Genomic DNA, 23484 nt, shown 5'->3' with positions numbered 1-23484 from the left:
GCCTGTGTGTGGCCTACTTGCAACTTCTGAAACTGCTGTGTTACAGAGTTTTGAGGCAGTACTAAAAATAATTGTGCTTTGGGGCTTACTGAAACCTACTGTTAACAGAAGTTGAAAGGCACATACAGCACAAATTGCTCTTGATTCTGGTCAGTTCATATACCTTTCAAGTATCTCCACATTTGCTTCTGAAGTTATTTCAGGAGACCATTACTGCAGCCAGTAGCATCTGTAATTAAATGAGATCTGTGTGGCCAGAAAGATGTATGGTCTAGTGGTTCAGTTCTGTGAACCATGAGATTTTTTTGTTGCTGTTGTTTGTTACAACTTACAGACTTATTATTTTAGGAGATTGTATTTTCCGAATTTGGATTGTAAGGTTCTAGAATTTTAGATGCTGCTTGAAGATCAAGAACAGAAACTGTTCTGGTGGTTAACAGCCCGTTTTGTATAAACGAAAAGATAACTGGTTTGTCAGAGGGGAAGTGATGGTTCTAGCTTAGGCAGGTAACTTGGAGTAAGTAGACTTCAGCTAAGCTCATTTTGTCTCTCTTACTATGCACTTTTACTTTGGCTTCTCAGTTTATGTTGTATAGAATATGTATACAGCAGTGGCTGACTTGGAAGAGTTTTGTAGAGGTTTGCTTCTAATTATACTAACGTTATTCATGCAGTTTCAAAGATAAGCATATAGGGATGTCAGAAGCAGCCTTCACGTCTTGAACGTGATTTTATTTGAATTAGTGGCTGCTTTTACATCTGTAATGACCGTATGTCCTGCTGAGAACAATCTCCAAAAAGAGGTTGTTTCAGAAATGAGAAAGCAGTGGTTGTGTTTGATCTGAGTCTAGCTAATGTGGTTTCAAGTTTCACTTTGTGATACAGGGCAACATGCTTTCCGATCTAACTTTATACAGCATTTAAAATGCTGCAAAGTACTGTATCTAAATTTTCAAATAAGGTACTGAATTTTTCTTACATAGATTTAAAATATTTCAAGCCTGCTGGACAAAGAGAATGGCAAGATTAAATTAAAACAGCCATCATATACACACATAACTGCAGATGTTTTCAGCACGAGGAAATAATTAATTTGTCTGAAGGATTATCATCTGACCCTTTGGAAGTTTAAAACGGTCATTAGTTATTTGAAGTAACGGTCAAATGTAAATTAAATTGAAGGGCCTCAGTGTAAACCAAATAATCTGTTACTTTATGGCTGAATCCATAGAACTCATCTTAATTTGTCAGGATAGTAATCAAATGCTGAAATTTCAGGCTGTATCTATTCTGCTGAAGTTGATTGGTGTAGCCATAGCTGCTTTACTTGAATAAATGAGAAGTGCCATTTCTAATGAGCTTCGTCATGGCAGCCGTCTTTACTTTTTGCCACTTCAATTTTATTCTGAAAGGTAGTATAAACTCTCTTAGGAATCATGGTTGTTAAGAGCTAAACTAGAAAAACCATCACTGCAAGTCAGTTTTGCAGTGCTGTAATGGATTGTAAGTGAAGACTAGAAATGTCGGTGACCTTTGACAACTTGGAATACGTTCCTGATCACTCTAACATTACTACTATACAAAAACATTGTTTTATTATGTGTGATAAAACCTAAACTAATCTGTGATACGAAAAGGGAAATCTTTGAAAAGTTGCTGAATTTTGTAAGTTTCGTAAGAGTGGGATGCCACAATAACCTTTCTTTTAAAAACTCACTGAAAAAAATTAAAGGCAATATAAAAGGAGCATGAAATTGGATATCAATGTTGTCATGATTGCATAGCAGCTGCTCAGAAAGAGCTTCGCTAGCTGTCAAAACCAGCAGAGATATTGATAGTGCTCCGAGTCAGAGATGAACAATCCTTCCGCATTAATCTGGAAAAAGTTTACTTGCCAATAAACTGGAGTGAAAATCTGACATAACATTAGATTTCATGCCAGAAAGATGATAATTCCTTAAAATACAGTTATTTTCAGAAGAACAGCAAAAAACTGATCAATACCTGGTCAGTTTGATAACCTCTAGTACCATCTTAGTAGTTTCTGTTTGGGGGGAGGGGAAATTTGGGTTGTTTTGGGGGAGTTACTGCTCTGTCGTTTTTTTAATAGGCTTTTCTTTTTCTCTAAAATGTTTTTTTTTTCCCAATTGCTAAATGAAAAAAATAACCCAGAATAAAAACATCAAGGCAAAATGATAAACAGAGGATAGGTAGACATTAAAAATTATTACATAGTTTAATCAGATACTAAATAAGTTGTAAGATTGGATTGGAGAAAACATCTTGTTACAGTAACTGTTGATGTTGCTTGTAAAAATACCCAGTTTCTGTCATCAGAACCCCCCCCTTTTTTTAATAGCCTTCAAAATGCCAGATCATCATCAGCCTTATTTGTCTACTAGTCTCCAAAAGTTGTCTAATGTAACCTAATATTGTATTATTGAATATCTTGATGTACTTTGGCCTGCAAAACAGTATGCAGAATTTAGAAGTCAATGTTTAACTCTCCTTCCTCACCAAAACGTGTTTAACGGACTTGTAAACTGACTCTGGCAAAAGCTTTTTCTTTTTGTTTACAGAGTCTCAGTGGATACATCTTGTAGCAGTTTGTTCCATTCTGTAGTTTTGGAATATGCGATTTAACTTTTTTTCTTTCATTTACTAAGGCATCACTAATTCTTCTAGAGACATTTCCATCTGAACAGGGAAAAGCAATTTCACTAACAGTTAAACCTCATAATACTTAAATATTGCTGATATAGAATTTTTATATATTATTTATATAAATAGAAGTATTAAAACTGAGTTTTAACTAAAAACAAATAATAAACCAGACCTTTTCTAAAATCTTCTAATGATAGGTACTGTAAGGTATCAGTTGTCTGTTATCAGTGGATGAGGTACTAGTGTCCACAATTCTGGGCTGCACTTGTGTATGCTGCTCATGAAGTGTACTACTTACTTGCTGTAAAGATAATTAATTAACGCTACTTCTCCCCATACCCCCTACCCCTATTATTTCAGGAGGTGTATTTCAAGAATCATTCAAAACAGAAGCAAAAGGAAGTCATGGAGAAGAATGGAAACAACCACAAACTTCGTGTTTGTGTTGCTACTTGTAACCGTGCTGATTACTCAAAATTAGCTCCCATTATGTTCGGTATTAAGGCAGAACCACAGTTCTTTGAGCTTGATGTTGTGGTGCTTGGTTCCCACCTGATTGATGATTATGGGTAAGGTGAATTTCTGTGTCTCTGCCAATCTGCTTTTGGGGTGTTAGTGATAATGTCATGAATGTTAGGTAACAAAAACCCTTGTCATCATCATCAATGTACACAACACATTTTTAAATGTATTTTTTTCAGATTTTATTTCATTTTGCAGCATCTTCTGAGGCTCTGTATTTTGGGGGTTTTCTCAACCAGTCTTGGAATTTTAGGAAGATTTTGTGTAAATGCTGTAACTAAGATCTTCAGCAGGATCACAGACTATAAGTGAGAAACTCATTTCATTCAGATATCCCGAAGAAATGCCCTACGGTTTTTAATTTTCACAGAGAAAAGATAACCTTCGGTCATTTTAAGTTTCAGCTCTTCTGCTTTGCACAGTTATTGGAAAAACTACTTAAATATTCCATAACCCAGGGGAATACTGTTAGTTCTTACTTCCAGGAATGTGGAGGAAGGAAAGGGTCATTGTCTCTTTCTGACAAAATGAGTAACTGGTAGATCTGTTAGGTATGGTTTGGCAGAAGAGAGTGCCAACTGATAGGGGCCCCTCTGCTGGACGCTGTAAGGAAGCAGTCAGATCATCTGCCTGGGAGGACAGAATATCTTGGTCCAAATCCCTTCTTTGTGGAAGGACTTCCCACATCCCAGGTGCATATGCTCTGCATATGTTGTCAGGCTGCATTTGCCAAATTTGGCATAAAAATAGATTGGGGTTTTTTTTTTCACCCCATTTAAAAATGGGGTGAAATAGATAGGAAAATGCTTACTTTGCAAGTCAAAATCAGACTTGAGCATAAGGCTTGCAGCATATCAGCATTGTTGAACTTTTAGAATATACGTATCTTCAAGTAAAGAGACTCTTTAGACTTTTGAATGGGAAATTTTGGCACTTTATAAGTTAGAGCTTGAGGAAGTTACATTACCTCAAACTACTAATACAGGAAGTTCCACTGCTGCCCTTTCTCAGTGTAGTGCTCTGTTCCTTGCTTTGTACTGGACATTCTTTCTGTCTAATAACGTACTGAGGTGAATTCAACACCACAAAACTAACCTGATTTTTAAAAACACAAACAAAAAATGCCAATGGAATTTCTTGCCAGGTTAGCATGTTGAATTAACATCCTGATTGGAGAAACAATGTAATCCTTATTTCATTTGCTGAAGAGGGGAATGATGGCCCTGATTTTTCTACAGTCCTGAACTCTTTGCTGTCTGCAAGACTTGTACAAATTAATATGAAATACTACTTTTCCAGTTCTGTCCAGTACCTGTCTGTCTGATGTAAACAGGTATTGTTTGTATTATGTGTAATGTACATAATTACAATAACTGTAATGCACAAAGCAAGAAACATGTATTTTGATTTGACAAATGTTGCCGTCAGTTGCTTTGTGGCAAGTGTTCTTAAAACCTGGTACTGCGGGTTTTTTGGGGACATAGCCCTTCAGTCCTGGAGGATCCTAGAGAATTAGTGGATCCTTAAAGCGTATGTGTTCTAGTGATTTGAGTAGGGTAATCAACAGTAGCAGAATTGAAATGATAGTGATCCTGTGAGATGTTTTTTACTGAAATGCTTGGAGGATGGTAGAAGAAACAAAACGGCAAGAACACAATCTTGTTTGTTCCTTAGATTTTGACCTTTCAGAAGGGAAAGATACAGAAGAAAAAGAATACAGAAGAAAAGAGAAGAAAGCTTCTTGGTATAAATGCACATAGTAGGGAAAAAGGCAGGTCTATGAAGTGTAATTGTAAATGGAGTTGGAAATATGTAATGCAGTTTATGCTATAAAAATCTGACCCACTTCACTCAGTCCTATAAAAAAGATTTGCCTTAAAAAACCCAAACAAACCAAAAACCTAAAAAAGAAACCAACACCCAGAAACCTACCAGACAAGTTATTTGTAGGAACGTATCTGGTACGTTACAGCAGCGAGCAGAATTGAATAGATAGGGTTTTCTGTAGTTAATGTCAAATGGAGATTGCTTCTTTACTTGAGCTGAAGCACTTTATAGTCTTTGCTATCTTTGATCAGCTTGCAGATTGCGAGATTTTCATTTGTAGAATGTGAATTGCAGAGTGGATTTAATGGAAGTTAAACCTGATTTAAATCAGTTTAAAAGCGTCTTTGAATAAGACAATGTGGAGTTGAAGACAACATTGGAAAACTTCTGAGTTTTTACTCTCTTACTCCACCCAGAGTATGCAGACTTACTTGGGTCAGATTTACTGAATGTGGAACACAGATAATCATATAGATGTGTGATCTGGCATATTCCAAATACATAACTGTAAACAATAACAATTCTCAGTATTCAAGGACTATTTTAATTTTCTTGTTATGGAATGGAGCTGGTAACATGTGTGGAAAACACTTTTTTTTTTTTCCCTTAGTGCAAAAGCCTGTTTTCTTTGAACTTAAGGCATCTTTGTGCAGTGATGCCTTAAATCTGTGAGTGTGTAAGTCTTGATACAGCTCAAATACAAAATCTGAAAAATGTGTGCTAGCTGCAGGATATTTTCCTTCAACATAAAGGCCTCAGCTTTGCATCATATCTGTTGTATTTATATATCTGTCCAACAAAGTCAATATATTGGTGAGGAGTCAACATACCTTTCCTGAAAGGAAATCATGCCATATCTATTCTCCTAGAGGCTTTGCAAACACCTGAACAAAGAGCTTGATTCCGGAGGATTTCCAGAACACTTCCAGCAAAGCTCCTCGTTAAAGGTGCCTAGAAAAACTTGATGCTTGGAATATGAGGAAGCATCCGTATATGGATGACAAAATTCTGTTGAAATCTTAAAAACTAGCTTCCTTGATGCAGATGTGGTAAGCAGGCCTTTGTTCAAAGCCAGTATGATTGTTCTGATAGGCAGTTGTTTTGTCAAGCTATGTTGCTGTAAAACCAAGCTGTATTGAATCTAACCCTTTTCCTGTTTTACCATCAGTAATACCTATCGTATGATTGAACAAGATGACTTTGATATTCATACAAGACTGCACACTATTGTGAGAGGCGAGGATGAGGCGGCTATGGTGGAGTCAGTGGGCCTTGCGTTGGTCAAGTTACCGGACGTACTGAACCGCCTCAAACCTGACATAATGATAGTTCATGGGGACAGATTCGATGCTTTGGCCCTGGCCACGTCTGCAGCCCTGATGAACATTCGCATTCTCCACATTGAAGGCGGGGAGGTCAGTGGGACCATTGATGACTCTATCAGACACGCCATAACCAAACTGGCCCACTACCACGTGTGCTGCACAAGGAGCGCCGAGCAGCACCTGATAGCCATGTGTGAAGACCATGACCGCATCCTTTTAGCAGGCTGTCCCTCCTATGACAAGCTTCTCTCTGCCAAAAATAAGGACTACATGAGTATTATACGCATGTGGCTAGGTGAGCAGCCCACCTTTTATGTTTTTCATACAACTTTCAGCACTAGGTAAACTCAGTAACCAGATTATCAGTCTGTGGGATCTGTTGACCAGTACCTCTGAGAAAAGTACAGGAAAGAAAGAGACAGGCTTCTTGCTAGTAAGTTTGCTTAATTGGACATGATTATGAAGCATTAACTTGCTGCTTCTCAAAAGAACTAATATATTTGGTAATGGTATCTGCTTTTTCTTTCTTGCTACATTTATTTTTCTTTTGTTATGTGTGCTACCATGCATAGCTGGAAAGCTACAAATCTGTCCTAGTAGATACATCTAGTCCTTTGCCAAATCAAAAAAATAACACCTCAAATGGGGAATTTCTGTGAGCTCAACAATTTAAAAACAGAAGTGTCTTAGATGAGTAATTATTTTGGTATAAAGGATGTATTCTAATAAAATCGAAGCCATTCAGGGCTAATTAAACAAAATCAAAGGGAATTCAGATTATGAACATTATTTTGAGGAACGCATTGCAGCAGGGCAACATGCAACAAAGGCTTTCGGTGTTTCATATTCATTGACTTACAAATAATTCCTGTGGGGGTTTTTGTCTGCTTTTTATCTTTGATATCTCCTTTATGGCACATCAATCTGTGTAGTTGGAATATATGTATGCGTAGATGGAATCTGTGTAGTATTAAGTATGACTGACTTTTTAAAGCAGTGGGAATTAAGTCTTTGCTTGAGGATGGACAAATGACAGAAAACCTGAGCAGCTTCGGAGGTTTCATGTTATTCCAGATTTACACTGGTATGAGAACAGGCTCTTGACCCTGGTATAGTCTTGCAAAGCTTTAGAGGTAGGCCTGCAAGTTAAGAGTTCGCTGGGGTTTAGGTAGTGGTCTCTATAAAGTTATGAAACTTGCTTAGAGAGCCAAATAACAAGCTAGATCCTCCTGTTACTCCCTTGAGTTTTATTATAGCATTGAAATTTGTGTTAAGATACTCATTCTGTGCCTTGACTGTTCAGGCTTTCATATCAGTAGTTTCAAAAGCATGTCCTCCCTTACTCTTACTATTCTATGACAATAAAAGAACTTCTCTTGGGCTCCATTTGGACAGGTGAAGATGTCAAAACCAGAGATTATATAGTTGCTTTGCAACACCCTGTAACCACAGATATTAAACATTCCATAAAGATGTTTGAGCTGACACTAGATGCACTCATCTCCTTCAACAAGAGAACGCTTGTTCTGTTCCCTAATGTGGATGCAGGTGAGTGAAATACCTTTATGACAGAGGGACACATAACAGATTGTCTTTAAAGCATACATTGGTTCATATGGAGTGCTTTGATCTGAGAACCTCCAGCCAGATGGAAATAGCTGGATGGTCTCAGCATCATGTGCACATCTCTTGCAGCTCCACGTTTGTATTGCTGGAGAATATTTAAGCTTTTCAGTGTGGGGAGGAAGATGAAGGGAAACTATGTGACATGTAAAAGCAATATTAGTGCCTCTTAAATTAACTAAAGACTATGAAAAGATTTTTGCAGTGGATTTGGGGATCAAACTTGGGCTTACATGCCCAGCTCTGCAACTCACACTGAGAATAGAAAGAGAACAAAACCAACTCAGAGCTGGCAAGTCAGTGAACAACTGTTAGCTCCTTTGCACGTTTGGACTTTCAGTTTAACAAAAGAACTTGAATCATTCATTCGACCTCTTGTTTTTCTATAGGAAGCAAAGAGATGGTTCGGGTGATGAGGAAGAAGGGCATTGAACATCATCCCAATTTTCGGGCAGTAAAGCACGTCCCGTTCGACCAGTTCATACAGCTAGTGGCTCATGCTGGTTGTATGATTGGTAACAGCAGTTGTGGTGTCAGAGAGGTAGGAGCATTTGGTACACCTGTTATTAACCTGGGGACACGTCAGACAGGAAGAGAAACAGGTACATGTTTACTTAACTACTTCAACTTCCTTATGGTTCTAAAATTTTTTTTCTTCCACAGGATAAAATCAAATGAATGTTTGACAGAGGCTGTCTTGCAGTATCAATGCAACATAATTTTAGACACGTTTTAAAGCTTCGCTGGCTTTTCCTGTATCATGTTAGTGCTGCTTGTGTGTTTTACATAAGATAATGAGGATTTTATCTACAAACAAGTTAAAATATATCTCCGTTTGCAGTGGGTTCCATTTAGCAAAATAGGCAACTGTTTCCCTTTATAGCTAGTTTGATATTTGACATGCATTAAAATATTTTAATTAATAATTAATTTAATTATCAAATAGTTATATTTGTATATTTAATTATTTATATTATGAAATAATCGATTGGAGATTAATAATTAAAATATACGGACTCTTCACCACTTCAGGAAGTAACTGTATTTCATGGACATGCAGATATGACACAAACAGTCATTTACTCTGTGTTCTCATTTGTGCATTTTTAATTTAATAGCAGAATTCTGTTGAAGGCTAATATTCTACTCTCTAGTGTTCTGCAATGCATGACAGCGTTATCGTAGGAAGCCACCTTGGCTTTAACAGCAGTGAGGGGAGGCATATAATTGATAAAGCACAATGTCAATCTGGCTGGAGTCTTTCCCCCTCAGAGGAAACAAAAATAACTGTTTCTTCATTTCTAAAATAGTTCTTATCCCCTAACATAATCTGAGGAGCTGACCTGCCCTATTATGTTAACTTCTGTCATCTAGGTGAAAATGTTCTACATGTTCGTGATGCTGATACGCAAGATAAGATTCTGCATGCTCTACAGCTGCAGTTTGGTAAACAGTATCCATGGTAAGTACATTCATCTCCCTTCATTGGAGGGGATGCTAAAGCAGTAGAGTAAAATGCGTTTAGTCCTGAGATAGTTCATCATATTTGACTAGAGTGCTTTTAATGCAATAATCTGAGGTTACAAATTATTTTTTATTCCATATACCTCATTCAGAGTCATAGTACAATGTCCAGTATGCAGATTTGTAAAGCAAAATGTTACTAGTAATATCTTGATATAACTAGTAATTTAATATCCAACAGAAGTTCAAGAGAACAAAATTGATGTTAGCTTAGACTGCTAGCATGATTAAAAGCGCTTGTTCCATAGGAGCAGCATGGGGGAGAACATCCTGTGTGCCTACCTCTGACTCATGCCTGATGGACACACTGCTTTATAGCTGAATTGACATCAGGCATGATACACAGAGTCCTGAGTACTTCCCGGGGAGCTGCAGGATTGTAGCAAGACGCTTTTCATTATTCCTCAGCCTTTAGGCTGAGTTCCTAAAGAACTTACACTACAGTTCTTTAGTGTATAAGTTTTCTTAAACTTCAAGATAAAATATTTAATTAAGGAGAAGAATCAAAAGTCTATTTCTTAAGAACCTCAATAGAGTAATAAAACTGAATTCTGTAATATCAAATGTCAGATGCCATGTATGATATTTTAAAACCAGACTTGTATGTTGAAAACTCACATGAATGTATAGTATATTATAGTAGTTGTCATATGTGTGATAAGTACATCTTACCTGGACTTCAGCATATACGTAATTTCAGAGCTTTATTATGTAGGTCCTTTCATTAAACTTTCTAATTTTTTTTATTTTGCATTATTAGCTTTTGAATTTTCTACGTTATGTGTTTCATATTCCAAAATGGAGCTAATGCCAAACTTGCACAATCTGTTGTGGGATCTTCAAACTACTGACACTATCTACCATATTCCATGACAGACTTGAGTAGTGTGAGCTGCAGTATTGTTATAGTAGCCATATCTTAATTTTGTAATGACACAGTGTTACAGCCCTCTGTCATATAAAAAACTTTATAGATTGCAGTTTATTTTCCAATTAAATGGATTTTTTTTTTCATATTATAGCTCAAAAATATATGGAGATGGTAATGCTGTTCCAAGGATTTTGAAGTTCCTTAAGTCTATTGACCTAAAAGAGCCACTACAAAAGAAATTCTGTTTTCCTCCTGTCAAAGATAATATCTCTCAAGATATTGACCATATTCTAGAGACACAGAGTGCTCTGGCTGTGGATCTAGGCGGAACAAATCTTCGAGTAGCAATTGTCAGTATGAAGGTAAATACTCTGTTTTGCTTTTAGAGATTCTGTAAACTCCATTGGGCTTTGTGGTTCTGTTCCTACAGTGGGGATATGGGCTTCTGATGCAAAGAGCTCCAGAACAAAGCAGTCCCACTAGCTTTTGCTGTTGAGGGGTAAAGTAGATTTTCCCCCATTTGTTACACCTCTTACATAGTCTTCATACAACTTGCATGCGGGTTTGCTCATCTATGACTACTCTTAAACTAGCAAAGCCCATTTGCAACAACCAGCATCTAGCAAAGGAATTCACTGAGGGAGAATGGTGGGTTCATGGTACGTGGGTTCAGGATACAGAATTTTACATCTCTTCTACCTAGGGAACAGCCAGTAATAAAAAAATCTTAGTACCTTTCTGCATAGAAGCATAATCAGTAAGACAGTACTGAGCCTTAGCTGAACAGTGTTCACTGTAATGAAATCATACCACAGAGATGTAGACCAATTGGAGAGGAAACTCACTGGGGGGGAAAAAAACCCCAACCTTCAGATACGTAGAATCCTCTTCCATGAAGAGAAAAATCAGGTTCATTTGTGCATGAACAAGTAGTAAAGTCTTAAAACAGTGGAAGGGAAAAATACTTTGAAGTTTTTCTTTTCATCCACCTTAGCAGTCAATGTAAGAGAAGACTGGAATAGATAGTCTTGGAAGAGTATCGTGTCTTCATTGCCAAAGTAACAGGAACAGGTTAAAAATGTACTAGAAAAGGATTGTGGATTTGAGTTGCTTGATGATCTTCTAAAATTCCTATCAGGGTTTTGGTTTGTGTTTTTTTTGGTTTTGAGTTGACTTTGTTCTTTGGTGACTGAAAAGAGGTGCTTGATGGTTTAAGACCATCACTTGGAATAAACAGAATATGATACATACACTAGAACTCACAGACACTTTAAAGACTGAGTGAGTTTTGAGTCTGCAGTGCCTCTCTTCCTCTAAATAACCCACTTGAAATAGTCTTGAAGTTACAGCCTTGTAAAGGCTGTACGCAGGGATGTTCATGTTTAGGGATACTGTTTGATTTAATGGTCTCCATCCTTAGAAGGTTCTCAACCCATTTCTCTGGTAATGGCACAGCAGGAAGCTTTGCTTTGCCTGTGTCTTAGCACTAACAAGTATGCATTGCTTGCATAGCTCTGCCAGTCACAGACAACATATTACAAATGTTTGACAGCTAACTTAGATGGAAGTTCCTGCATGGCAGACATAACAAAACCTGATGTCTTAAAACAGCAAGTGAGGCTACCAGAATGGTATCAGTATCAACAGTGTGCCAGAGCAATTGCAAAGGAATCTTACAGTGACGCAGGTATATACACCCATGACCATCAGCTGATCATCCAGATCAATGAAAAAAAAAACCCACAGAATTTCTATTCAAACTTGTAAGCTTCAAGTTTATAGGATAAAAAATTACTTGTTGATGGTGTAAAAATATTTGAAATAATTGTTATCCGGGTTGATAAATGAAAGGATAGTTAGGACTGAGAAATTTTAGCTCACTTACTTACCTTCCTCCTGTTCACAGGGGGCGTAGGGGGCAGAACCCCACAAAAATCCTGAACGTTGCAGCACTTTAAAGATGTGAATACAGTTCATGTTGAGAAGTCTTTGGCTTTTATTCCCAACAGTGCTGGATAATTATTCCTACTACTAACACTGCATACTTTCATATAACTAGATCAGTTAGACATAGTTACCCAGAAAGAAAAGCAGGTTGCCTGCAGAAAGATAAAGGACTATGTAAATGGCCCAGAATGTTTGTATTCATTTAAAAGGAGATGTCTTACAGATATTTTTAATGCCTTAAGGACAACCTTTAAAAGTATAAGTCTTCAGCGGTAAAATTGATACTACATTTTCTGCCAACTCAGCCTGGAAAAAAAATTAATTAAAAAAAAAATCTTGTCCATTTTTCAGAGTGTAGCTTGAGGTGGCATTTATCAAAATTGAAATGTTAGCAAATCAGAATGAAAAGGATCAGACTTTCATAATAAAACTTACACAACAGATTTAAGCATGTAACAGGAAATGGCAGAATTGAAGGTTTAGATTTTAGTTTTCTTTTTATGAAGAAAGTGAGTTTTCAGAAGCTTCTTACAAAAGCTGTTGTGTCTTCTGATAATGTTTGCTGAAGCCTTGTCTTCCAAAGTAACTTCCTCTGATTCCCCTCCCTCTCCAAACCAAAAGTGAAGAGGAAACTATAAAAATCCCCAAACTCAGTTGCTGAGGTGGTGGGATCTAATACTCAGACCACTGAAGTCGTGGAATTTTCTGTTATTTTGGCAACAATGACTCAGCCATGTTGCATGTAGACTGTCTTTGTAACTCCTTTTTGCTTGGCTGTATTAATATGATGCTGTTCACTTACTGTAGAATACACGGGACATAATAGGGAGAATAACATTGCAAAGCAGCATATCTTCTACTGTGTCCTAGCTTAATCCTGCAATATTAACATTACATTAAGATTATTTCCATAGTACCCACAGGTTCAGGTGCATTAAAAATTGCCTTCATTACCACTGCATGACTCCTAGGGTTGAAAATAATCCCTTCCTCCTGAACTGTCCCTCCCCTATACAACATACATCACAGTAAATGGTACTCTATAACTATTTAAAGTGACTCAGAAGTACAATTGCTTAGAAGAAAAGTTATTTCTGAAAAGACTGTAAATTTTGCAAAACAGCAGTGTCTGTGACACCGTGCAAATCTTCCTTGTAGTCAAATAGGAAACATTTTATTCTTACAGCACTGTGGGTTTTCTGTCCTTTTTTGAAATTGCTACTCTTAATTTAACACTTAAGTATTGAGCTCAAGTGCATTGATATGTCATGGTTTATTCCAAACAACAGTTGCACTAGCTCCTGTGATACTTCCTTACACAATCCCCATATTCCTTAAAATATGTCTTTTATTTCAGATGAGAGGTTGATTACAGAAGCAGAACATAATGCCTAATCTTGCAAACTTGTCCCTCAGAGTTGTCAGTAATCTTGCACAGATCAGCCTGTAGAAACAAAATCTAAGGCATGCATCTGTGTGGGTTTTTTTAAAGACAGAAGTTACGACTCCATTTTTAAACTGGCCTGTAGTTTAAATTGAAGAAAAACTTGATCATGAAGTACTTTTCTGTGGGGCATGTTTTGTTGTTTTTAATTTCTAGGGTGAAATAGTTAAGAAGTATACCCAGCTCAACCCTAAAACTTATGAAGACAGACTAGACTTAATTCTAAAGATGTGTGTAGAGGCTGCGTCGGAGGCAGTAAATGTGAACTGCAGAATTTTGGGAGTAGGTAAGTTAACAAATACTCTGTCTTTTCATCTCAGTTTTTCAACACGAAATGAAATCACTGCTGATTAATTTAAAACACCTTTCTCAAACAGATCTTGTGTATTTTAAGCTCTTTAAATTGTATTCTTGACACAAAAACTTTTTTAAATGTCTGAAAATAAGAAGCTGACTATAAAGACTGAAGTTGCCCCAGTCTGTAACGGCCATGAAAGCAATCTGCTAAGTTTCTAATATGTAAACTATATCTAAGATGTGTGTTGTATAGATTTTTGTGGATTTCGAAGCTCCTCTCAGAATTGTGAGTTGGATGTTCAGTGTATATTGAAGCTGAAACAAAGGCAGCTTAGTCAGGTTTCCTCTACTGTCTGTAAACCTTTCTTTACGGCCAGGATCAACTGTGCAGCAGAATTCTCAGTTACAGTAGGGCAGACTAAAAAGGCTAGAACATTGGATCAAATGTGCAGCTGACTGAGACAAAAGCAGCCTTTTTACTTATTTCCAGTTTACTTACGCTGTAGTAGAGTCCCAAGTTAAACTGTGTGTTTACACCAGACAGGACTTCACTGTAATGATGAGTGGGAGCTTTGGTCTTAGACATTATTTATGAAGGTGACAATTAATATGTCCTGGATTTATAAGGAGGATGTAAAATCCTCACTTCACCTGAGAAATGCTCCAAAAGAAGCTTGCTCCAGACTAAAACTTGCTTGAATCACACAGTATGAAGAAAAGTTAATTTTAACTTCTTTTTTGAAAGTATTTTTCAAAACAATGTTAAGTACACAAAGCCATAACAAGAAATATGTCGGACCTTCAAATCAAATTTTCAGACTGTCTGTTGGGTAATACACATGACCTAACTACCCTGATTATTTTATGGTGTCCAAATTCTAAATCTCACGGAGAAGATGGTAAATTCTGCAGTAGTCACTATTGCAATTACCTAAGAACTGTTTACAGTCAGCTACGTTTATTAGGATAATGAAACCATAAACTGGTTTAGTGAGATTTATATATGGGGAAAACTTCTCTTTTGTTTGTCATTTTACAAGAATTACATTCATATTTATTCTTGAGCCCCCTTCCTTCTGTGACTGATTGCTTACTGTTCAATTACTGAGTAATGAGGAGAAGTTGTGCTACTAAGAAATTTATTACCTGGCTATTTTTGTTAGCTGCTCTTTGCCTCATTCAGACTTACAGTTTGAGTCAGAATACTAGCTGAAATTGAAAGGTCACTTTAGAGAATGACATAAAAATTCTTGTGGGAATAATTAATGTATTAGATTCTAGTCATTTCCTTAAGGCTAATAATCATAAGATGAAGAGTTCCTATAACTTGCGAGAAATTTTTGCAAGACTGAGCAGAAGGACTGGACTTAATCCTGGAATTTTTATCAGGAACAGTGGCCTTCTTCCAGCTGTCATAGGTAAGGGTAAAAGTAATAAGCACTGGAACTGAGTAAGGAGAAATAGCTACTAACAGAAAGCAATGACAAAAAATGTTCTCCTTTTAGTCCTATAAACTGCTGTCAGCACTCAAAATACTAGCTGCATGACCATAACTGCAGCTGAAGAACGCCCACTTACACAAAACAGGTTTGCAAAGTGATTAAAAAGTAGGACTGTTGGGTTGGGTTTTTTTTTCCAAACAAACCCCCACCCCAAAAGCAAACATAATTTTCAAAAAATCTTTTTGTTTTGATCAGGTAAATCTAGGTTGCAGCAGTTCTGCAGTTAGTTTGAATTTTGTTGGTTTTGTTGGGTTTTTTTTCACTCAAAACAAAGCATTTATATTAAAAACAGATTTATGAAAATGAGGGAAAAGTAAAGACCATCAGGCCCAAAGAAAACTAGCAGCTGCTACTGACATATTTTTTTTTCACTTTTACAAAACACCAATTTTAAACCAAAGGAGATCCAGATCTACACAAATGTCGCATAGAGATACTTTTGGGAGCTATCTATTTATTACTTACTATTAGGCAGTATTTAAGTTATCTTTCTGGAGCAGCTAGTAGAGAAAAGAGGATGAAGAGATAGCTCCTGCTGATTCCCATAGTCACATCAATTACAGAATTAAGTAAATTAAGTAATTAAGAAAAAGTAGATATTTTACTAAGCTATTGCTGAGTTAGCAACCAAATGTTAAGTAAGGTTTTGTTGTAATAAACATCTGGTTCTTAAAATCCTAGGGAGACATTCACAGATTGAAACTGGGAATATCATTTCCATTAGATACTTGCTGACAGGTTCTCAGATTATTCATTCCTTACAAAGTGAGATTTTCAGGGGGTTTACAGCTCTAATGTTCAATTGAGCTGCTTGTCTTGTAGCTTTTGTGGCTGCTTATTATTATAGTGTTAACCCTGCGACTTTTTTTTTTTTCTGAACATCTTTAGATAAGTGACACAATTATATAATCTCTGTACAAGAATAATAGATAAAATGTTATAACTTGTTGTCTAGAGCTAAATACCTCAATAATAAAATGGCCTACTTTTCAAAGGTCCTGACAGAGTCCATGAACTTTGGAAGCCTCTCCAGCTAGAGAAAACTGGTTTGGCTAATACTGCCTGTTATTAGCCATTGTGCTGTTTAGTATACAAGTCTCTGAACACAGTCTTGATTTTTCTGCAAAATACTATTTTTAGGTAGAAATCACTTCTCAAAGCCCAGTGACTATTTTCAGTCATTCTAAGTCTTGAGAGTCACAGCAGGTTTCAGGACACTTCTGCTGTCCCAGGGCTTGAACAATTTATTTTGTACAGTTTGCTATTTTATATTTTTCATACCTGACTAAAAAGAAACACAAGTATTAAGTGATTTGATGCTATCTTGCCTGAAGTAGGAACATTAACTGTCTGACTGACAGTAACTATTACCCATCTAGTTAGTCTTAAGTTACTGGGTACATTGTCAGTAGAGCCATGGAGTTCTATGAATTATCTTTACATGTCAGAAATTGCACTGCCAGTAATACTTAGAAATTTTTACTTTCACGCTCGCTTCAAAACCTAGTATTCGAAATAAAAGTACTTGTCATTGCAAAGAGAAAAACAGATCTTTACTTGAAGTATTACACAGATCTAGTTTTGGTTTTTCTCTTCTGTATTTTTTGGACTTAGGTATTTCCACAGGTGGACGGGTAAACCCCCGAGAAGGAATTGTACTACACTCTACAAAACTCATTCAGGAGTGGAGCTCTGTGGATCTCAGAAGTCCAATATCTGATGCTCTGCACCTGCCAGTCTGGGTGGACAATGACGGAAACTGTGCTGCTCTAGCAGAGAGGAAATTTGGGCATGGAAAAGGAATAGAAAATTTTGTAACACTCATTACTGGTACAGGTGGGTATGTTACAGCTCAATGAAACCCAAAGTCTAAATTCCAGCACCATCACTCAGAGGCTCAGCTGATCTTAAAAGCGTAAACACCACCACTGTGCGTGGAAAACCCTCATATATTAGGTTCTTAAACCAAAAATCCTGTTGCCACTACATTTATTTGTTTCTTTTAAGATACTTTTAAATTTATTTGGGCAAATGAAATGTTTTGCATAGTGTAAGTTTCTTGATAGAAGAAATCCTGCTGATACAGTTATGCAGGCAAACCATTTTTTTCAAAATAAGGAAAATACAAGCAACTTCAGATGGAATAATTTTGCTTTTTTCAGCTTTATAGCTTAATTCTGTTCCAGCTACAGAAATAAAAAGTCAAATCAGGATATGTACCACAGTTAAGCAAAATGAGTATAAGAGATGATACTTCTTGCATCTCAGATGCAAATGTGGGGTAACTTTCCTCATTTGTTAACTATATTGTCCTTTGGAAGGTGACAGTAATAACTAGCTGTTGAATCCCCACCCAGGGTTTGGGAAGCAGCAGCAGAGGATTGCAGGTAAGTGTCCTGACTTTTCAGCACACAGGCTTAACTATTCATATACAGCATTAAAACATCTCCTCTAAGATGCAGAATTTTAAGGCCACTTGAAAGGTTAGTTCTGTGCATAAAGAGCAAGACTCACAAGTTTAAAAGATCTGTCATAGTAGTTTAGTACCATCCATAGGCTTTTTAAGAAAGGAGAAGCGTTATATACAATTTTGATATAGATATGAATAGGAGGGAGCTTATTAGGTGTGTCAAACAGAGAAGAGTCCTTTAATAACCAGTAATTTTTGGTTTTCCAGTATAGACTACTGATGGACATATTTTATCTTGTTTCTATTAGAATAAGCAAATGTCAATGTCCTGCAGAACTGAGACCTTTAAATACTGTATTTTATGTTCGGTTTTTTGGGGTTTTTTTAATCATAGAAGTTTTCCTATCTTTGCAGGAATTGGAGGTGGAATTGTTCATCAACACGAATTAATCCATGGCAGTTCTTTCTGCGCTGCTGAGCTTGGGCATATTGTTGTATCTTTAGATGGGCCAGAGTGCCTGTGTGGTAGCCAAGGATGTATAGAAGCATATGCCTCTGGAATAGCATTACAGAGAGAAGCTAAGAAACTGCATGACGGTATCTATGTACTTTATTTTTGAAAACATGATTACTAAATTGCAGTATAGGAAGAAATTTGCAAAGATGACATTAAGAAAAATAGACCTGCCGTCTTTTTCTAGGAGGAAACAAGAACAGGTGTACAGCCAGCCAGGTAGGATTCCTTTGTATGGTCAACACAGGAGCTGCCAGAACCTGCATAGTACAAGTCTCTTTCAGTGATGACAATACCCAGGCAATCTGCATGCAGAACCACTGATCTCACAATTAACAGAAGCAAGTAGTAGAGTTCAGTCTTTCCTTTTTAAGCATGCTGTAAGGCAACTGGACAGGTATTCTATGAGGTTTGGTTTCACAGTGATTGTCTTTCAGCAATAGCTTCTCAGTCTTAGAGAAGTTTGAGAACATTTTTTTTTTTTTATTTTATTAACTTTTCAGGCCCACAAGACTAGTGAATTACCATACTATACTATACCTGTTCCAGTTTGATGACCTGCTTCTACAAGTAGTCCCCTGAATAATACCGATATGCCCACGTTGGCTAAACTCAGGGTTGGACAGATTTCTCAGGATCCAGGCTTCAGTGTGCAAGTAAAAGAGGTGTAAAGATCTTAACAGCCTGTTTGTCACCTTCCTTTTCTTGACTTACCACATCAACATGTTTTTCTCTTGTCTTCTCTTCAAACAGAGGATCTGCTTTTAGTAGAAGGAATGTCAATGAAGAAGGAGGAAGTTGTTAGCGCTGCACATCTCATTCAGGCAGCTAAACTTGGGAACACAAAAGCAGACAGCATTCTCAGAACAGGTGAGAACACATCCCAAAGGGTGGAACACTCTCATGATTGTATTTTTGGGGATACAGAAATGGTAATGCACTGTAACACTACAAGCAGAACTCTACATATTGAGGACCTCTCTCTATAAAAATTAATAATGGTAATGAAACGTTAAAAATACATGTTGGAGGAAACGCAAGCAGAAGTGTGTACTAGAAGTCTCTGTTGCAATAAAAGAGAGGATTAAAAGCTTCTGCAAAGATCAATTTAAAAAAGTGAGCTCTCAGCATTCTCATATTGGAAAAATTGGGGACATTCCATTGTAGGCAAGTGAATGGCTAGTTTGAGCAAGAAAGGCAATTTTACATATTACTTTACATGGGATATCTTACTGGTTTAGTAGCTTTAAACATAGTCCTTTTCCTCATACATAGCTGATAGCATGAAGGTCATAACTTACAAGCATGGTAATGCATTGCTGTGTCTTCTGCATCTGTATCATTGAATAATGCATTATTGTGCACTAAAATTGCCTTTTTTTTCTTTCACTTTTGAAAGACAAAATAATGGCAAACTCACATTGTCTGATAACATAAAACTGCCTGCTATATGGAATAGAACACTTCCCTGATGTGTCATTTGCTGTTAACAGACCTGATTTCAACTACTAATACCTGGACTGCTTCAAGTATTCTACTTAATTTCTTTTTACTTTATCTTTTCAGCTGGAACAGCATTAGGCCTTGGAGTTGTGAACATTCTGCACACCATGAACCCCTCTCTTGTCATCCTTTCTGGAGTTCTAGCTAGCCACTATGTTAATGCTGTCAAAGATGTGATAAATCGACAGGCTCTGTCCTCTGTTAAAACTGTGGATGTGGTGGTCTCAAATCTAGCAGATCCTGCTCTTCTTGGAGCTGCTAGCCTGGTACTGGATTATACTACACGTAGAATATACTAGGTACCTGGAAGCATTCTAGAAATGGACTATTCAAATTCCTAATGGGTGGAGGGAATACTTTGCCCAAAATTTTTCTTTGAGAGCAGCTACTGAATCAGAGTAGTGTTCTAAATAGTGACTATTTCAATTTCTTAATTGAGGTATTATCTTTTTGTATTTTTCCTAAATTTCATCTGGCTTCATAGGAACTACTGTGCAATGCTGGTTTTTAATGACCTCTGTTGGTAAGCCCGTATGTTGCTTTAAGTGTAGTTGAATTTATTTATGAGTGTATCTTGATGTATGGTGGGGAATGTGTGTATGGTGTGTCAAATTATATCTAGCACTTGGGGATCCATATCTCATTTCCCACCTATGTGAAATGAGAAATCTACAATGTAACCAGCTTTTCAGTTTCCAGGCTTCCATCCACAAACTATGTTGTAATCACCAGTAGCAGGTAGTAATTTCAGTGGGTGGAAACAAGGGAATTTGTCTCGTCCAAAAGGCTGCCTCTAGAAACTGTGGTTCATGAAGGACTTAATGTAAAAAGTAACTGCCTCCACCATCTTTATAGGGCAGAGTCCCATTTTAGAAGCTCTGCGTATGAAGGAAAAACAGTGTGGTCTAGTGAGCTTATACCCTGCAGAGCAGTCCAAACTGACAAGTGTAGCAGTGAGCATCTTTTGTCTTCCGGCTGTGGCCAACAATAAATTGTTTGAGTTTTGTTGCTTGAGGTTTTATCAAGGGACTTAAGTCTACTACTTTGCCAAATTAGCAGAGGGGGTAGCCAGTTAGCTGAAGTTCAGCCATGTGGCACATCTAATCATAAAGACTCTACCTTTCAAGAAAACCCTTCCACTGCAGGGTGACATAGTGCCATCTTCTCAGCAGTTCTGGTGGTTGCAGGTACACTGTTCTTGTCCTGCATTCACCATCAGCCCTGAGGATGGAAAGTCAAATCTAAGCCCCATCCTCACTTTCAAGACATTCAGAAGCCTGGGAGTGAATAATGTCAAATACTAATGAAAGCTTGCCTGTGTTATGTAGTCCTTCTTGATACATAGCTCTGTCTTTATCCAGCTGCTTTTTAGTACACTTTCAATATACTGTAGTAATAACTACCTGACAAAAGCAGAAACTGAAAAACAGACCCATCTAACTGACTGGATATCCCAGAAAAAGGTATGTGTGGAGGGACAGTCACAAGACAATCTTCTGTCCTGTACTTAATGGCCTATTTTGACATCTAACTCAGCCACTGATTATGTTCTCAGAAGCCCAGTAATGTACTAGTACAGGGGAATAAAGGGGCTGTTTCCCTACTCTTTAACTTCTCCAGCCAAAGTGAAACAAGCTTCTGCAACCAGTGCACTCTGCTGTACAATAATCTTGGACTGAATACCTGTTAGTATAACATACCACTCTACAGGCTAATTCTGAGATATAATCTACACAAGTTGCCTTCACCTCATCCTCTCTTCACAAGGATTGCTTACTGAGAACTCGCATCTTCAGAGCAGATTTCAGAAAGCCCACCAGATCTCTTTCTTGATGTCTCCAGGAATAACTGTGCAGTCTCTATACTGTAGTTTTTCTCAGAATCAGCAAATGGTTAAGAACAAATATTTCCAAAGCCATAGTAGGCTTTATGTCACCAGGGGTTCCTTTTCCTATGTGTCTTGGTTTACTTGGCGATTGCTGCTGACCAGTACCAAAGCGGTAGTTCCATGAGCAGGTCAAGGAGAATTTGGCTTTGCTCTACAGTGATAGTTGCTTAGGTCAGGAGTAACAGTATCGAGGCTCTAACAGAGAAGAGCCCTGTCGTTTGATCTCTCAATCCTCTAGCATCACGAGGAATGCCTGTCTAAAAGTGGGACCAGGCTTTGCCTTCTGGACTTGCTGAAGCTCTATATTTTTAATGTCTTCAGACTCCAGATACATATTTTTATTCTTTTTTTAGCAGCTGAAGGGAGGATGCAGGCATAGAGAAAGCATGAAAGACTAAAACATACTTGAAAAGTTCTACTGTAAACACCTTTTCATGTTTATTCCTGTTAAGAAAATGGTTCTTAAAATGCTTGAAAATATTTTTTCTGTCAACTGGACAAGAATTTGCTGCGTATGTGCAAGACATACAGAAATCCTTACAGTTTTCCCTGAGAAGTTTGTGGGTTTGTAATATCAGAAAGAATAAAAAAAATTGTATTTAATACATAGTGATTATTTTTTTTTATTTCTCCTTCCTCCCCGGTTCAGAAAGCTCTGCTTTGCTGTGGACCAGAGGTTTTGTGGTCACTAGCTCCCAGCTGTACCCAATCCCAGGGGGAGTGAACATCAGATGTTCACAGGATACCTGCAGTACCCTGCTATCTCATTACTTAATGCTAGTCCCATGTCCTTTACAGCAGCCCACGCCTTGAAAGTCATGGGCTCCAGTGAGGGCAAATCAGCATTTTTATCTATTACTGGGAGGGAAGAAGGGGAGCAAAAGCACAAGACAACAGCTGAGCTCTCTCTCCCCAGCTGTTAACAGCACCTCAGAGCCTAAAGAAGCAGTGCATTCTCATTACCTGCACTGGTAGCATCTGCTAATACTACCAGATGTAGGAAGAGGTTTGATTTTGTGTTGTCTTTGGGAAGTGCATGTAGTATCCTAACTGCTAAAGCCTTACCAGGAATGCCCCTGCCCAGCCCTCTAGGCAGAACTGCACATGACACTCAAAAGCTTCATCATGAGGAGACCCCTCATGGACATGCATGTTTATAATGAGCATTGCATGAGCAAGTACCAGCAGTACTTAAACAGCAGAGTTCCAAAAGGTTGGAAAGTCACTTAAAACTGGAGTTCTTCCTGCTGTAGTTTATAATTCATGTAACAAATGTAACACCTCTACCAGTGCCTGAGCCTTGCCTCTGGTAGAAAAAGACTGCTTTGTTCTTGGCAGCTCTGCCTAAGCATAGAACCCAACCAGCCAGGACTTAGGACCATGAGCTAGCCAGCTTTACAGATCGCTGCTGGTGCTTTGCAAACCACATAGCTAACCAGTACAGCATCAAGGTTTGGAATTTCTTTTTGGTATCCTGAGCAGCAGGTTTAGTTTTTTTGGTATTCTGAGTCTTTGACCTGCCATCCAGACACTCAGAATTAACAAATGCCTCAGCCTTCTGGTGTTCTTTTCCTCCATTTAAGTATAGCAAAATTGTCAAACCTGGACATACTACCAATGGAG

The 23484-nt window shown here is 37.6% G+C and overlaps 1 protein-coding gene across 5 annotated transcripts in view; it reads left to right on the top strand.

The window, feature by feature from the left end:
• The window catches only part of GNE (glucosamine (UDP-N-acetyl)-2-epimerase/N-acetylmannosamine kinase), a 34463-nt gene extending 11993 nt beyond the window's left edge, over positions 1–22470 (top strand). For 4 of the 5 annotated variants that reach the window (XM_056324596.1, XM_056324599.1, XM_056324595.1 and 1 more), the window contains exons 2-12: positions 3025–3233; positions 6182–6633; positions 7734–7886; positions 8351–8563; positions 9336–9423; positions 10508–10718; positions 13904–14033; positions 17161–17382; positions 18371–18553; positions 19224–19340; positions 20037–22470. In XM_056324596.1, the coding sequence (XP_056180571.1) occupies positions 3025–3233; positions 6182–6633; positions 7734–7886; positions 8351–8563; positions 9336–9423; positions 10508–10718; positions 13904–14033; positions 17161–17382; positions 18371–18553; positions 19224–19340; positions 20037–20272 (2214 nt within the window). In that variant the 3' untranslated portion in view covers positions 20273–22470. The remainder of the gene's footprint in view (positions 1–3024; positions 3234–6181; positions 6634–7733; positions 7887–8350; positions 8564–9335; positions 9424–10507; positions 10719–13903; positions 14034–17160; positions 17383–18370; positions 18554–19223; positions 19341–20036) is intronic. The other variant, XM_056324597.1, reaches the window with a different exon arrangement.
• Positions 22471–23484: the final 1014 nt, after the last annotated feature.

Source organism: Falco biarmicus, chromosome Z (genome assembly GCF_023638135.1).
Source record: "Falco biarmicus isolate bFalBia1 chromosome Z, bFalBia1.pri, whole genome shotgun sequence".
Classification (NCBI taxonomy): Eukaryota; Metazoa; Chordata; class Aves; order Falconiformes; family Falconidae; genus Falco; species Falco biarmicus.
Note: the sequence above shows the minus strand (reverse complement) of the source record. Positions and strands in the feature narration are given on the sequence as shown.